The following is a 15,298-nucleotide window of genomic DNA, read 5'->3' on the forward strand; positions in this document are numbered from 1 at the left end:
TTCTTCACATACGATTCGCGCAGTGTAAAGCAGCTTACGCACACAAGCAAGCGCACGCATACATTGACAGTTTGAGGTGGCTCTCTTTGTGCCTACCCCTGCACTAGAACAACCATCGTTATTTAAAATGACCAAGTAACGTTTTTTGCTAGGTAAACCAAAGGGGTGGAGCTAAATGTGTTAAAGCATTTGAACATAATTTTGTATACTTACCTACAAATCAATTTTTAATTTAGTTGTTTTACTATATTGATTGGGTAATTCACCATCAAGTTTGAACTGTTCATATGAGAGATTGAAAACAAACGAATTTTTGTCCGTAGTATCCTCAGATTGTAGTTTATTACAAATTTATTTAAATGTGATACAATCATTTAATTAAATCCATTTATCTCAAGTTCCTATTTTTCTTTTGAAACGTTGTTAATTGTTTGACATTCCTTTGACGTGGACGTAGAGAATCCGGTTGAAAGTGCTCAAAAAGATGCCTTGGTATTCTTGGAAACGATCTGCGAGCTAGTCTATAGAGTTCTGGGATAAACCGCTCTCGATCATTGTGGGGATGTTCATTCCTGCTTTCGTCGGACATATTCCGCGCAACTGGATTATAGTCTTTCAGAACTAAACGGCTGCACTTTACTCGCTTTAACGTTTAACTTTTACCAGAATATATGCAAAAAATAAACAAAACAAAAACACCGGCCTGATAACTGATAAGCTTCCTGATAAGACGGTGTTGAACTTTACTCGGAAATCAAGGGAAATCACTAAAAATTCACCGTAACTTTCATTTTAGTTCAAACTGCTACAATGAAATTCATTTATTTCTTTTAGAAATGTAGTGCCGGCAAGGCATAATTATATAGGCATTGCAGAAGGCTTTAATGAGCGAAATCGAACTATATGCAGGGTCCCAAGACATATGGTCGTTTCACTCTTTCATAGATAGGGTAAAGGTATATAAGCCGAAAGAAAACTTTTATTAATTTTATTTTACTTCAATCGAGAGAGGTCCAAGGCTCACAAAATGCAAAGAACAATTGTAATTTCAATGAAAAGTCAGTTACTGCGTCATTTTAAATCACTGAAGGCGGAATATTTTGAAATTTTCGCCAAAGAAGATTTTTAAAAGTAAGAAACATTTATTGTTCAATAATTTTTTTGCGGCTTATGCAATTTATTTTCTATATTTCGTTTCACTTTTTATTTTTCAGCGAGAAAACGTTGCTTTGTTGCTATGTATGCCAAAAAATATATAAATACATAGAAACGCCAACATATACATATAAAGCAAAAACTTGACAATCTTTCTAAGACAATGGGAGCTGACATCAACCTGAAGAGATAAGCAAATCAATTTGACGACACATATACATACGTAAGAACTGAAAATAAGAACAAATTGATAATCGGGGAAACCCCTTAAATAAGCTTAGAACATTTCATACATTTTGCGTTATCATTGCGTTAGTTAGATGACGTTATTTTTATGTATTATCTTATCGCCTAGGCCCTATTCGGTAAGGCGGATTTAATTTCCCCTGCCTTAGGTCAAGTGTAATTTCATTTTTTTTTTTATTAATTCAAGTCTAGTGGCAAATAATGTATGCAAGTATTAAGTTAATCAGAAATCAAGTGTCAATTTGATGACTAACTTGTCAAGTCAAGTTCTCATCATCACACTCATTCTCACCCTCTGCTTTTACTCAACTGACTGTCTATCTGGCTGTCTGTCTCTGTGTCACTATGGAGTGTCCCCATCATTTTGTATGTTTGTACGCCTCTCGCATAATCAATTATGCGTCTGCATTGGGCCCCAAAGTTCTGTAAACTTGGCAATTTATTTGCACCGGAAACTCAACATAAATCAAACTAATTTCTCCAGGGATTTTTGAACACAACGTGTCCTTTCTCTTTCTCTCTCTCCTTCTCTGCCCATACTCTTTTCGTATGCTTTTGTTGTTTGTTGGTCACGTGTTTACTTTTACTGGGAGTTTGGGGAAAAAGCCATAGCAAATTGAATTTGTCGCGCCGTGTTGCATAATTTGAGAGCGCATTGTGCTTCTAATTGGCCAGAAGCTAAGGATGAAACTAAAAGATATTGAATAGAGTTGAATAAAACGGCGAATTGTTCTTTTTTTTGACAATATCCTTTGATATTATTTGAATGTGTGAATATGTCTACGCACTCACTCAATTAGTTTAGCTAAGTGTTGAGAGCAAAATCTGAAAAAGCAAATAAATATCAAGAAGTAAAACATACTTTTATGTTTCAACAAGAAACTGATTAATAAATGAGTATATAGAAGAATGAAATGAATTAAATTTAATACAATGAAATAAAGAAGTAACTGTGAAAGTGAGACAAAGAGAGAGAGCAAAAACATAATTAGATAATCCAAATAACTAGGTAGGCTAATCTACTCTCATCAGAAATTGTAATAAATTTTAGCATAATCAAAATTTTTAGTCCATTTGCGATGAGCCAAAGCAAGACAAGGGAAGATAATGAATTGCCACTTGAGCCTAGCATACCTGTGATTAGCCTGAATAACTTTACTGAAGGCAGTCATTTAATTGTTAATGATATCTCAATGGATTTTGAGAAGAAACACACGGTAATAGAGGAAGTTTCAGAGTTCTGGGCTTGTAATGAACATCCCGATTTACTGGTCTGCATTGGCAATGAGGAGTTCCCATGTCACCGCCTGCTGCTATCTGTTTACACAGATATAGTTCAGTTGGCCAAAGAGAGTGGTAAACTAGAACTTCCCGCTGATCAGGTACCCGCAAAGGGTTTTCAACAGGCTTACAAATGGATGCTAGACGGTAGAACGGATCTAGAGCAATCACTACTTGTGGAAATACTTGCGGTAGCCAAATTTCTAAATATCGATGAGCTAGTGCAGTTAGTCTGGTATTGGTTGGATAAACCTAATCTTTTCTATGAGGATCAGGCTTTTCTTGTGGCCCACAAGGCTCTATTGCTGGGCAGATTGATGGATCTCGACACGCTGATGATGCACCGCATCAAATGTTTCTTTCTCACTTTCGTGGCCAGTCGGGAGTTTATCTCTCTGCCGTTGGAAAATGTTTGTGCCCTTCTTAAATCCGATGAACTGGCCGTAAATACCGAAAAGGAAGTATATTTTTCAGCCATTCGTTGGCTAACACACGATTGGCCAGCACGTAAAGAATATGTGACCACGGTCCTGAAGACAGTGCGTATGGCACTTTTGCCATACAACTTTCTAAAGCAACTTCAATCACCACCAATAGCTGATGAGCCTGAACTAAATCTGATCAGTGAGTTGCCTGAAGTCGTTTCCTTACTGAGTGATGCCTGGTAAGCGTTTGCATTAAACTAAACTTCAATTAATTCTTCATTTTCTACACAGTTTTGCACAAACATTGACGTACTACAGCGATGGGACACATATTTTTAGTCAGATCTTTGGTATTTTCAAATTGCAACCACCTGTGCCACGTAAATTCATCTGTCATGATCTGGCATTGCATCACAAGGCTGAACCAAATGAATCGCAATCTGAATTCTATTACAAGGCATTTCTACGCTATTTAGCCATATTGCAAACTCTTGAACCGTATGCTTGGCGCAAACTGCAACCACAGGACCTTGAGAATGGCTACAAGCCCTGCTGACGAGTTGACGAGAGCTGAAATGCAAAACTGTTGGAGCAGGTGGAGCTAAGAAAATTTCCCATTTCCCATTTCCCATTACCCATTATCCAGCCAACCTACCAGCCAGCCAGCCATCCAAACAGAAAACTGTGATGCTATGATGATGATGATGATGATCAGGTTGTTCCAGTTACAACAAATTTACATTACACGGCCATGTGTTGTATGTTGTTCTTGTTGTTGCTATTATGCTTACGCTATTTTCACTTATGGTGAATTTAACGCAAGTTTTACGCATTTCCCAGAGGGTGATTCTAGAAGTTTGTGGCGGTTTTTTTTTTGTTTTATAAAGGTAATTAATATATATAAACGCACACTGGATCACAGTCGTTATCCAACACTGGCCTTAAAAGTTCTGTTTCTGCCTATTTTGTATTTATTCAACACCGAAATTTCAAAGACTTGCATTAAAACGTTTTTTGTTGGCGCATTTGCACTAATCATTTGTTTTTTTTTTCAGCAGAATTCACAAACCTCAGACACGACTCTCTCTATCTCTCTCTATCTGGCGTGTCGTTGTATTTTTCTTTTTTGTTAATTTTGAAAACAATTTCCTCATCAGGTGGAACCACATAGCCAACATCATCCTAGTCGTCGACGATGTCGTCGTTCCTGTTGTCGTCATCAAGCCACGTCTCCTTGTTTTTGGTTTCCATGCTCGCGGCTCTGCTTTTAAGCTTACAGTGCATACACCAAGCAATCCCTACCCTTTCGCCCCCCCCCCCCACCTGGTACACCTGACGTGGCTGGCAAATTGAAAATGTTTGCTATTTCCTTTCCTTTCTTTTCTTTTTTGGTTTTTCTGAAAAGTTCATGGAACGAGATTGCACTTGTTCCTAACTTGATGATAACAATGATGAAGATGCAGTTGATGATTTTTGGTTGTTTTCACCAAAATAATAACTAAATTTATAAACATTTGCATAATTAACATACACGAACTTCTCTACAAAGACAGCTACAAATGATAAAAGAAAAGGTTATAGCGTCGCCATCATATCATCATCATCATTGTCGTGGTCTTAATGTGTTCAACACTTTGCGGCTTGTGTGGGAGCTCTTATTAAATTCATAAATCTGCATTAAGCATGGTTAGATATTGTACACTGGCAAAAAAAAAAAAATTGATCCATCATATTTATTTTTTAGGATAATACAAGGATAATACAAGCTCGGATTGTTGCCCAAAATAAAATAAATACATATAAGTATGTAGATTTTGCTTGACGCCTTTTAATGAAGAAATTTTAAATGTGTTTTTGGAACGTTTTTTTTTTGTAGATTTCAATTTTTAAGATCAGTTACGTTTGATACATTTTAATAATTAAAGGTTGCCGTCAAGAATGAACCAATACCTTGATCAACTAAGTATTTTCATTGACTTAAAGCCTAACAAATTGAGTCACTTCTTCATAGGGTAGGGTCTCTCTACCGCTTTTGCCGTGCTCTCGATCAACCACTGATAAGATGAAACTTTTAAAAGCTCGTATTGAAATATAAGTTCGATTTGGCACCAGGTTTCATTCGTAATTTAACTTTTGCTCAATTGTGTTCCAATCGAAAAAAGTGTCAGTAAGACCAATCAACGCTGAAAAAATGAGTATACAAAGATATGGAGACAGATCGCAGGATGTAGAACCTTTCGAGGAAGGAATCAGTGATATTATAATGATGCTTTCAAATACGAGAATAGGCGTCCGAGCAGAATCTAATGGAAGAACTCGGCGAAGAGAGCAACGTTTTATAAGAATGGGTGAAAATAGCAGAGGACAAAATGTCGTAAAGGAGATCGATCGAGGAATCTTGTGATTGGCCAGACAGAGCTGAAGTGGAATGTATTTTAATGTGAATGGAATAAATAAATATTTTGTGAACATAAAAGTTATACAAATGTGATTTTTTTTTAATATGTATTAGATTTGCTATCAGTTTCCATTTCGTGTTGTTGTGGTATGTGGAAAATGATGACAAATGCAATCACGAAATATGTAGTAAAAGGTAATAAGTAAACCAATCTGAGAAGAACAAAATTTCAAATGACTCATAATCAGCATCAACAGCCGATACGACGAAAACTATTTTGAATGTTTGCTTACTTTTTAAGCTTTCCTATAAACATAATTGGATTATTATTCTTAATGTTGTTAGTTCGCTGGCATACTATGCGTATACGTTATCATACATGGAAGCTAAATTAAGAACTAAGAATAAGATGTAATGGTCACGGAGTTAAAGTTAACCAATATATCCAATAAACGTATGATAATCCAACTCTGAATAAAAATATTATCATTTATTGCAGTGTAAACACATGCATAGTATACATGAATGTATACATATGTATGTACATGTGTATATGTGTTTGTAGGAATGTGTCTAGCACACAATACTGCTTTATGTGTGGGCTAGGGCAACGCATTTTTTATTTCAATTTTTTTTTTTCGGGCTTGTTCCGCTCTTTTTTAATAAACTGTATTTCCCTCGTTTCCCCATCCTCAGCGAGCTATCTCCTAAGCTCGATTTCACATTCACAGGATTTATGCAATGTAATTTATTTCCATCACATACAGTCTTACACATTTTACCAGTACGGCAGAAAAAAGAAATGATTAAAAACCACTTTAATATATTTTTTACCCGGTTGACACTTTTGCCTGAAGCCTGTAGTCCCTGCCTGACTGGTGGGAGTGAATAATAATTTAGTTTGGGTCTTATGCGAAGTCAGTAAAGTGCTAATAAACCATGAGAAATAATAATTGCAAATGTGGTTTAATTACATTTTTTTGCTGAGACAGATTTTAGATTTACAATTGGATGAATTCATCTTTAGCATTCCTCTTAAAAAATGAAAAAATTGCAGATAATTACAGGGAATTTCCCTATATAGATCAATTCATTTTCCACAAAAATTAAAAGAGTTCAGTCTGTTTTCCTTTACCTCTTTCCCTTTCATCTCCCTCTTATGCGATACTGTTAAGGACAAGAAAGCGATAAGATGCGGGTGCACTCGATCGGTATATATAGTCATCCATAATGCACTTTGGAATATAAGAGTGTGGAGAGAGATTATTTTTGAGTTGCACTTTACGATAGTAAAATGACAGAAATTTAATGTACTTAACTTTTGCCTCAATAGATAAGTTGTATATACTAAATTATATTAATATACTTGAATTGCCGATCTCTCTCTCTTTTTTATACCCTTGCAAAAAGGGTATATTAATTTTGGTCAAAAGTGTGCAACGCATAGAAGGAAGCATCTCCGACCATATAAAGTATATATATTCTTGATCAGCACGACGAGACGAGTTCAAATAGCCATGTCCCTCCGTCCGTCCGTCCGTCTGGATCAACGCAAACTCCTCCTATACCGTAAGAGCTACAGAGCTGAATTTTTGCATGTAGGCTTGTATATACTGCAGGCGTTGTATATCTCGGATTCAGCCGGATCGGATCACTATATCATATAGCTCCTATACAAATGGCAAAGTCACGAACTGTGACTTTTCTTAATAACTTCGTTATTTTCTGAGCTATTATCATGAAATTTAATATTGGTGAGTTAATTAGTCATATAAACGACTATGCCAAATTTGATCAAGATCGGGTGACTATATCATATAGCTCCCATAGGAACGATCTTTCGAAAACAGTGACTTCCTTTAATAACTTCGTTACTTTTGACGCGATTGCTTTCAAATTAAACATTTGTTAGTTTAATATATCTGTTAATGACTATGCCGAATTTGATAAAGATCGGGTTACTATATCATATAGCTCCCATAGGAACAATCGGTGGAAAACAGTGACTTTGATCAATATCTTCGTTATTTCCTATGCTAAGATTGTAGGCCGTTCTTTCGGACACATTAGCCCTTTTAGCTTAAACGTTTTTCCACTTTGATGGCTATAAAGGTAAGGAAAGAGTTACCAAAAAAATTGCAAGGGTATACAAACTTCGACGCGGTCGAAGTTAGCCCCGGCCCTCTGGTTTTTTAATAAGTTTTATACACGCAAGTTGCATTAAAGGGAAAATGAAATCAGTTTACTTTTCTTATTTCTGGTAATAGCCGAAAAAAGAAAACACAATTCAAAAACGAAATATGTATTTTTTATTTAACTTTCAAATTCATATTTTTGGGTGAGTTTACAGCAAAGTACATTGAACGTTCACTTCCGTGTTCGTCGGTCCAATTTCTGTTTCAGTTGTAATGTTCCTTTTTTCGCCGTCTTTTTCAATGACCTCTGTAGTGGTTGTTGATATTTTTTCAGTTTTTTGTTTTATATCCAATTTCGCTGTAGACATTAAATTCAACATCTGAGCATCCGTAAGGATTCCAACATCATCAGTATTTTTTTTAACAATATCCATTGCAATGCAACTTTCTTTTTTAACGAATTGGAAAACACTCGTCTAATGATCAATTTGCTTATGAAAATGGCGTATCAAGAAGAGAACGTTTTATACCCCATTTTACCACCTTAATCTAATCATATCATTTTATCTTATCGGGACAAATGTTTTTTTTTTTCCTAGTAAGTTGTTTTTATGGCCCTCCTTATGAACTGCAAACAAGATCTATAATACTATTAAACACATTTACGTTTAAATATCTTGACTATTTGCTCATCCGCATATAGGTATGCATAGGTATATATATGTTACCATTCACTCATTTTATTCACCATTTTGGCTCTCGAGGACTTAAGGAAAATGGCTTCATATCAAATGGATTCCAATTGACAGTAATCAACAGGCTCTCAGATGCTTTTGTGATTAGTTATGAATTTACAATTTACACAGCAAACCATGTTTTTTCGATTCGCTGGCTATATTTTGTTGATTTTAAATATTTTGTAATTAAAATTTTCATACGAGTTGTTTTCAAATATCGTCAACCATAAGCCGTGTTTATAGACACATAAATAAATACAAAAAGAAAACAATAAAAATAAAATTTTGTTATTATTATTTCTCTTCGAAATCAATTTTTTAGTTTGGAATTTATTTTTCAGGGGAAATTACATTAAATTACAATCTGATGTCATTTCCATTGTTGTTGGCCGAATTTCAGTTTCAGTTACTGTTGTTATTATTTCGCTGACAAACTCTTCTCCATTTTTGTCCTTGTTTTTTTTTTCAATAACCTCAGTTGTTTTTCTTGTTCCTCCTTGAAATTCTCGTCTCTCATGGACTCTTGCTAAAGCTATCAAGGGCAACGGCATAGGCATAACGCTTGCCATCAATAGGAATTTTGCACTATCGTCGTCCATTGAATTGGAACTGTATTGAATGAACTGAATTAGAATTACCTTCTTTAAATGTCAATTTCTTTAAGAAAGTTCATATTAAGATGGTAACGTTTTATACTCCATATTAATCTTATCGTCCCAATTTATCTTATCTTATGGTGATGCCCATGCAAACAGTTTTTAGAGCACCATTTATGACCAGGACAGCGGAGTACAGTTGACAATTCCACTGAACGGTAAACTGAATTAACAATACTCGTATAAACAAACATACTTAAGTTTAGATAATTTAGGATACTTTAATTTAGTACTTTGACAATTAGTTTACCCGTAACTCTGGCCGATTCGAGATAATATGTCGAAAAATGTCCCTGTTCATTTAAAATCTATGTCTTTTTCTTTTAAACTGTTTAATATTTAGCAGATATGTATTTAAATGAAGTAAGTAAGTGGTCTCGCCGACTTAAGTATACCATACACCAGTAAAGCAAATATTTCAACTTTATTAAACAAATACATTTTCACATGCTTCTTACAAGCATATCTTAGTATCTCGCTCACTCAATCATACGAGCACCCTAGCGCCCCCACCAGCCAACGGCCAACTCCGGCCTTATGGAAAAACGTTTATATGCATAACTCGACTGTTTTTTGTCCGATTTTGATCAAATTTGGTATTTTGCTAGTTATTAGTATTAAATTTAAGCGAATATACATACCAAATATGGTGTCTCTAGCTGGAATAGTTTTTGAGATAAACGCTTTTTTTTAAATTGCGGGGGCGGAAAGGGGCGTGGCAAAAATTTGAAATAAACTTGATCACTCTACATACTACACGAGTCTACATACCAAATTTGGTGGCTCTAGCTCTTACAGTCTCCGAGATCTAGGTGTTCATACGGACAGACGGCGAGACGGACAGACGGACGGACGGACGGACAGACGGACATGGCTAGATCGACTCGGTTGTTGATCCTGATCAAGAATATATATACTTTGTGGGTTCGCAGATGCTTCCTTCTGCCTGTTACATACATTTTGGCGACTTTAATATACCATTTCACCCTATGGGTGTATGGTATAAAAACACATCACATAAGCTCTACATAGCAGAATATCTCTTCACTAGTTGATTCGAAAATTCTGTTACTTCTTTTAGCTTTTGTGCCTTGAATGCTTACCTATGGGAAATACATTATTTTATCCCTAATATTATTCGTTTATCTGGCACATACGATATTCATTGCTGACAAGAATAAAGAATTCTTTATGCTTTTTGTGTGAACTAAAGCAACGCATTATTCAGTTCGACTGTTTTTTCCCCTGTCTGACTGGTGGAAAATTAAGATTGGGCCTTGAACCAAGTGGTAATGAACCGAATGTAATAAAACATAAATACGCATATATGTATGCAGTTAATTTCAACGTTTATTCAAAATCGTGGCGCTCCAGGATTAAAGGGAGATGGCTTCATATCAAAGGGATTCCAATATACTCCGGGTGGTGGTGGCGGTCGTGGATGCGGCATTATAACTCGGGCTTCACATATTCCTGCCACAAATAAAATGGCACAGAGTATAACACAACACAGCAGATGCATGATTCGTTTAGAACTGAGCGAAATGGTCTGCGGCATTTCTCTTAAATAATCTACAGAAATTCAAGGGAGTTCCCCTTATAATTTGAATAGAATCAAGACGCTATGGGTGATGATCTCATTGGCTTATCTGCGGGTGAAGCACCGCAATGGGTGCTTTTTCTTGCTTTACTATCTTCTTAATGATTGTGTGATGCCCTACACATAATGTACTCATATTTATGCTTTCGAATTATATGTTGCACTTGTGGATTTTTTTTTACTAAAAGTCTTCATATGAAGTAAAGAGTTTTTTTAAAAATTTACAAAACCAAAGTATTTTTACTTAATTTGGTCAATAATTTGAGTTAATGAACTATGTAAATAATTTATTGATTGCCAGCCAACCATCTTTGTATCTATCCAATCTAATATACAATTTTCTTTTCCTTTGTTATTTTGTAGTTGCTTTTGTTGTTATTGTTGTTGAGTAAAAGTTTGAAATTACAGCGCATAGTTGCGGTCAATTGTTAGTGTAAAATACCCCAAACAATTAGAAACCACAATTGCTGCTTCTGCTGCCTTTGCTCTGCTACTCCTGATCCAACGAGCAACTTTTCATTTTTACTGGCACTTACCAGTAGCCAGTCAGGACCTGAAATGCAGCAGTTACCCCAATGGCTCCAACTCCTTCTAGATCCCGTCTCTTGCCCAGACCACAACACAACGGCAATGGCAACAGCAATGGCAGCTGCAAATGCATTTTGAGGTTAATGCTCGCAGGCAAACGAACCGCCAGCACCAACACCACCAAACACCAAACACCCAACAGTGGGGGAAACCTCAGTTCAGTGCATAGTCACCCACTCACAATCAGTTTGGTTTATAAACTTGGATGCCCCACCCAAAAAAAAAAAAAAAAACACATTCTGAACTGACAGTACATTTGGTAGAAATTTTCTTTCTTTTCCTGAAGCTCAACTTTTCGTCCTTCTCTAGCTCCTATTGCCTGCTGCCCTGTCAAGTGAGGCGTATATAATGCGATTTTAATACAGATTTTCCTGGTCCTTCCAGCCCAGCCACCTAAAATGTCTAAAAGTCTATGGTCTGTCATGTTGCTAGCTAGTCTATGTACACTTTGTGTGTAATTTATAAGCCTTTTAACTGTTTATTTGTTGGATACATAGAAATTACAAGTATGTACAATTGACAACTGAAAGTGAGAGTGTATTGATATCGAACCCACTGCAAATTTTAATCATTTAAGCTACTTAAATATGGTTTGCTCCTAGATTATTGATTAAATTGTAAATATAATAATATTAAATACCTAATATTGCATATACTATATTGGTATGTATTCCATATATCTTTATATCCTGTTTCTCACTTGCAGACTTTCAACCTTAAATCACATTGACGACTTACTAAGTTTGAATGACACATAAAAACAAAGGTTTCACCTGATAAAATGCGATAATTTATTAAAATATCAGATGTAGTTTTTCTAATCTTTATTAAGTTGGTTAGAGTTTTTAAAATTATTACAATGTCGCTTTAAGCATTGATGGAATGCACATATAAAACTAACGCCTACATAAATTATATATTTCAATTTCGGACAAATGCACTGTGGTTCAAACATCGATGTTTTTGTCATAAGTTTAGGCATTAAATTTATAATCTAAACCGCAATACAAATGGTCAAAATCCTTCTCTTTTTCATATATCTTTTTATATCTTTTGAAAAGCCTTTGCTCAAAATTTGGTAAATAATTTTTGCTTAAAATACTTTATACTGCATGAATGTTGTTTCCGTTCATTTATAAACTAGACCTACATACATACTAGAAGTGGAAAAAATCATCGACGTTTTTTAATGACTATCAATGTGTTTTTATGTTTTTACTCCCACATATAGATAAGAAAAATCACAATTTGGAAAGAACAAGCACCCTGCAAGTTGGCAAGGACCGTGGAACGCGCCTCAAGCCAAATGTGGTCGACATGTTAATGTGTATTAACAAAAACCAAACCATTTTAGACGAATGATGAAGAAAAATTATTTTTAAAACTGCTGCCTTTTATTTGTAATCTTTATATTATTATTAAAGTATAGGATATAGTTATAAACTATCAACTTAACTATAATCTTTATATGACCACTTTGATCGATAGTATCAAACGTCGATGTTTCTCCACCTCTAGTACATACGTTTGTATAAAGAATGAGTCACTATAATAATTCCTTCTCGACCTTCACCGTGTGAATGCTATAACAGTGAGTACAAAACGAACACAAATGTTTTTCCATTTCTATTTTTACGCTGGGTTTAATACACCCATCAATACTAATCTAAATTATACCTTTCTGTGTGGCATAATGCGGGAAAGTCTTGTCTATGGAAACAATATTTATATTTTACATTGATTAATATCAGAGCAGACCTTTCAATAGTCATTTAAATGAAATGCGTCATTTCCTGCAATTTGTAAATTTAAGAGAGAGACATAAATTTTGTATGTCTAGAATAAACAATTATCTTAGTACTTTTTTCTTATCGTGTGCAGAACCTTAGGGAGCTTATACAATGTAAAAAATGCAATACATCGAAACTGCAATATATGTATATATACATATATAAGAATTTATGATTAGATTAGAAAAAAGCCCATATTCTATTTTTTGTACCTTTCAATTGTCAGCAATAAAGACAATATATATAGCTACATTACAAAGCTCTTGACCAAAACAAGTCCGTTGCCCACAAAGAAAACATTAATACCTTTAACTAACAGTTATGAGTATAATACCGCAAAACCAGTTAAGAAAATTAGATACTTCTGATGATGAACTCGAGGAATCCGATGGTTTCTACAAACATATAAATGTAGAATTGCCAAAATGTGGATTCTTTTGCTACGAAAGTGGATCTATTGAGACTCCACAAAAGGTAAAACGAAAAACAATAACTAAGACAGATAAGAATGGAAATCCATACACTGAGACGACGGAAAGCATAACTGCACCGGGTCATATCTCTCGAAGAACTCAATACGGAGTGGTTATCAATTGTGATATATTCGGAAAAGGAAAATAAACCTAAATTTGATCAAGTCAGTGCGAAAAGCTAAGAAAATAGTATTTGTTTATATTTTCAACAAAAAAATTGTATTTGTTATCTCTTGTTTGTTTGTATTTGTTATCTCTTTGTTTTGTTAAAATTGAAATGAATTAGTTGTAAACAAAACATATACCTGTACATACATAAGTATTTCTAATAAACTTTGCTAATTTCTGAATTTTTAAAATGAATGTGAGTCTTTTATTTTTATAAAAAATTCCTAAAGAGCACGGACGAGCTAAAAAGTGAATATGAAAGTAATCCTAACCTATGATTAATCAATGCTAGACATGGCATTTAGCTCCCAAATATAAACCAAATTCAATTTGTTTATTGTTGTTTCGGGCAATTTGTTAAAAATGTTGGTACTAGCGCTTTGCTTAATATAATCAACAGGTGTCCTGTTTAAACATTGCAAACTCCTTGTGCAAATCGAAATGAAGAAAAACTTTAAAAGCACAATCGACCGACCACAAAACATAAAACAAAGTTGAACTAAGTATGTATGTAAGTGCGTGAGTGTGAATGAGTCTGAATGGGTGTGTGTATGTCTTTGTGTGTGTCTGCTTTCACAATCCTATTAAAGTATCAGACAATCTAATCAACGTCAGGACACTGGCATGGGTACGGGCACGGGCACGGGCTCAAAAACCGCGTATCCCTTTGCACAGGCGCTAAATGTTGCCGAAAGGACGAGATGCCGCTCTGTGTGGGAGGAGTGTGGACAATATACACAATTGCTGACAGCTAACCATTCTAACCATTTGCTGTACAACTAAACATGTAGATAGACAAGCCAGATAGACACAACAATAACAACAACAACAACAACAACAACAATCGTATTACCAGACAAAATGTCCACTAAAATCTACGCCCAAGGGGGGCGTTGGGTAGTTGGTAGGCAACTCGGGCAAAAGAGTGACAGAGAGAAGCCAAAACCATTGTCTGTTGTAGTGACTCTTGCCATTGCTGATTGTTGGTCTGCGTCAGTTTAATTTGAATACACTTAAGTGTGTTGCGGTCTACCCAACAGTAGCAGGAGGAACAGGAGTAGCAGCTCCTCGTCACGTCACAAGAATTTCCAATTGAAAATCACTTCAAGTTTAATTTGATTGCCGGCTGCTTCTTGTGGACTAACTAAGTGGGATCTTTGCATTGCTTTTTCGAATCCACCCCCATATATGTATATAGTCCGAATAGTCTGTCCGTGTCTCGGTTTTTTTCATTTTGATTTTTAATCACATTTCGCATTAATATTGATGAAAAGCTTGTTACTTTTTGCATAATTTCTTACCCAAAAAAGAAATAAAAATAAAGGCAGGTAGACAATATTCCTTTACTTTTCCAATTGGGTAAAGTTTCATTACTTGATTATTTCCACAACAGAGAAAAGCAGCAAAAGTGAAACGAAATGAAATCTCAAGAAAACCAAAAAGAAAACGTAGACGAGCAAAAATGGCAAACCAGACAACATGGCCCAAGAAAAAAAGTTAAAGGAAAAGAATTGGACATGTTTAACACAAATTCGTAATACTCTTACCAATTTCCAAACATTGTTTTACTGTGCAAGTCTTTAAGAAAAATAAAAATGTCACAAAAGAAGGTCAAAAGTTCTAATGCGTAATATGCCAAACTAAGG

The 15,298-nt window shown here is 35.1% G+C and overlaps 1 protein-coding gene and 1 long non-coding RNA gene across 3 annotated transcripts; both read left to right on the plus strand.

The window, feature by feature from the left end:
- The first annotated feature begins 1,255 nt into the window (after positions 1-1,255).
- On the plus strand, positions 1,256-5,587 carry LOC111519811. Its single transcript, XR_006953978.1, has 3 exons — positions 1,256-1,378; positions 4,852-4,910; positions 4,984-5,587. It is a non-coding gene; the product is annotated as an uncharacterized LOC111519811 (long non-coding RNA).
- On the plus strand, positions 2,405-4,142 carry LOC26528907 (kelch-like protein 6). 2 transcript variants are annotated; one of them, XM_047010141.1, is made up of 2 exons: positions 2,405-3,346; positions 3,426-4,142. In XM_047010141.1, exons 1-2 carry the CDS (start codon positions 2,481-2,483, stop codon positions 3,661-3,663), a joined length of 1,104 nt encoding a protein of 367 aa, XP_046866097.1. In that variant the 5' UTR covers positions 2,405-2,480; the 3' UTR covers positions 3,664-4,142. The 2 variants fall into 2 exon arrangements, with proteins under 2 accessions (XP_046866097.1, XP_023037624.1); XM_023181856.2 differs by having other exon boundaries at positions 2,406-3,346; positions 3,399-4,142.
- Positions 5,588-15,298: the final 9,711 nt, after the last annotated feature.

Source organism: Drosophila willistoni (genome assembly GCF_018902025.1).
Source record: "Drosophila willistoni isolate 14030-0811.24 chromosome 2L unlocalized genomic scaffold, UCI_dwil_1.1 Seg196, whole genome shotgun sequence".
NCBI lineage: Eukaryota > Metazoa > Arthropoda > Insecta > Diptera > Drosophilidae > Drosophila > Drosophila willistoni.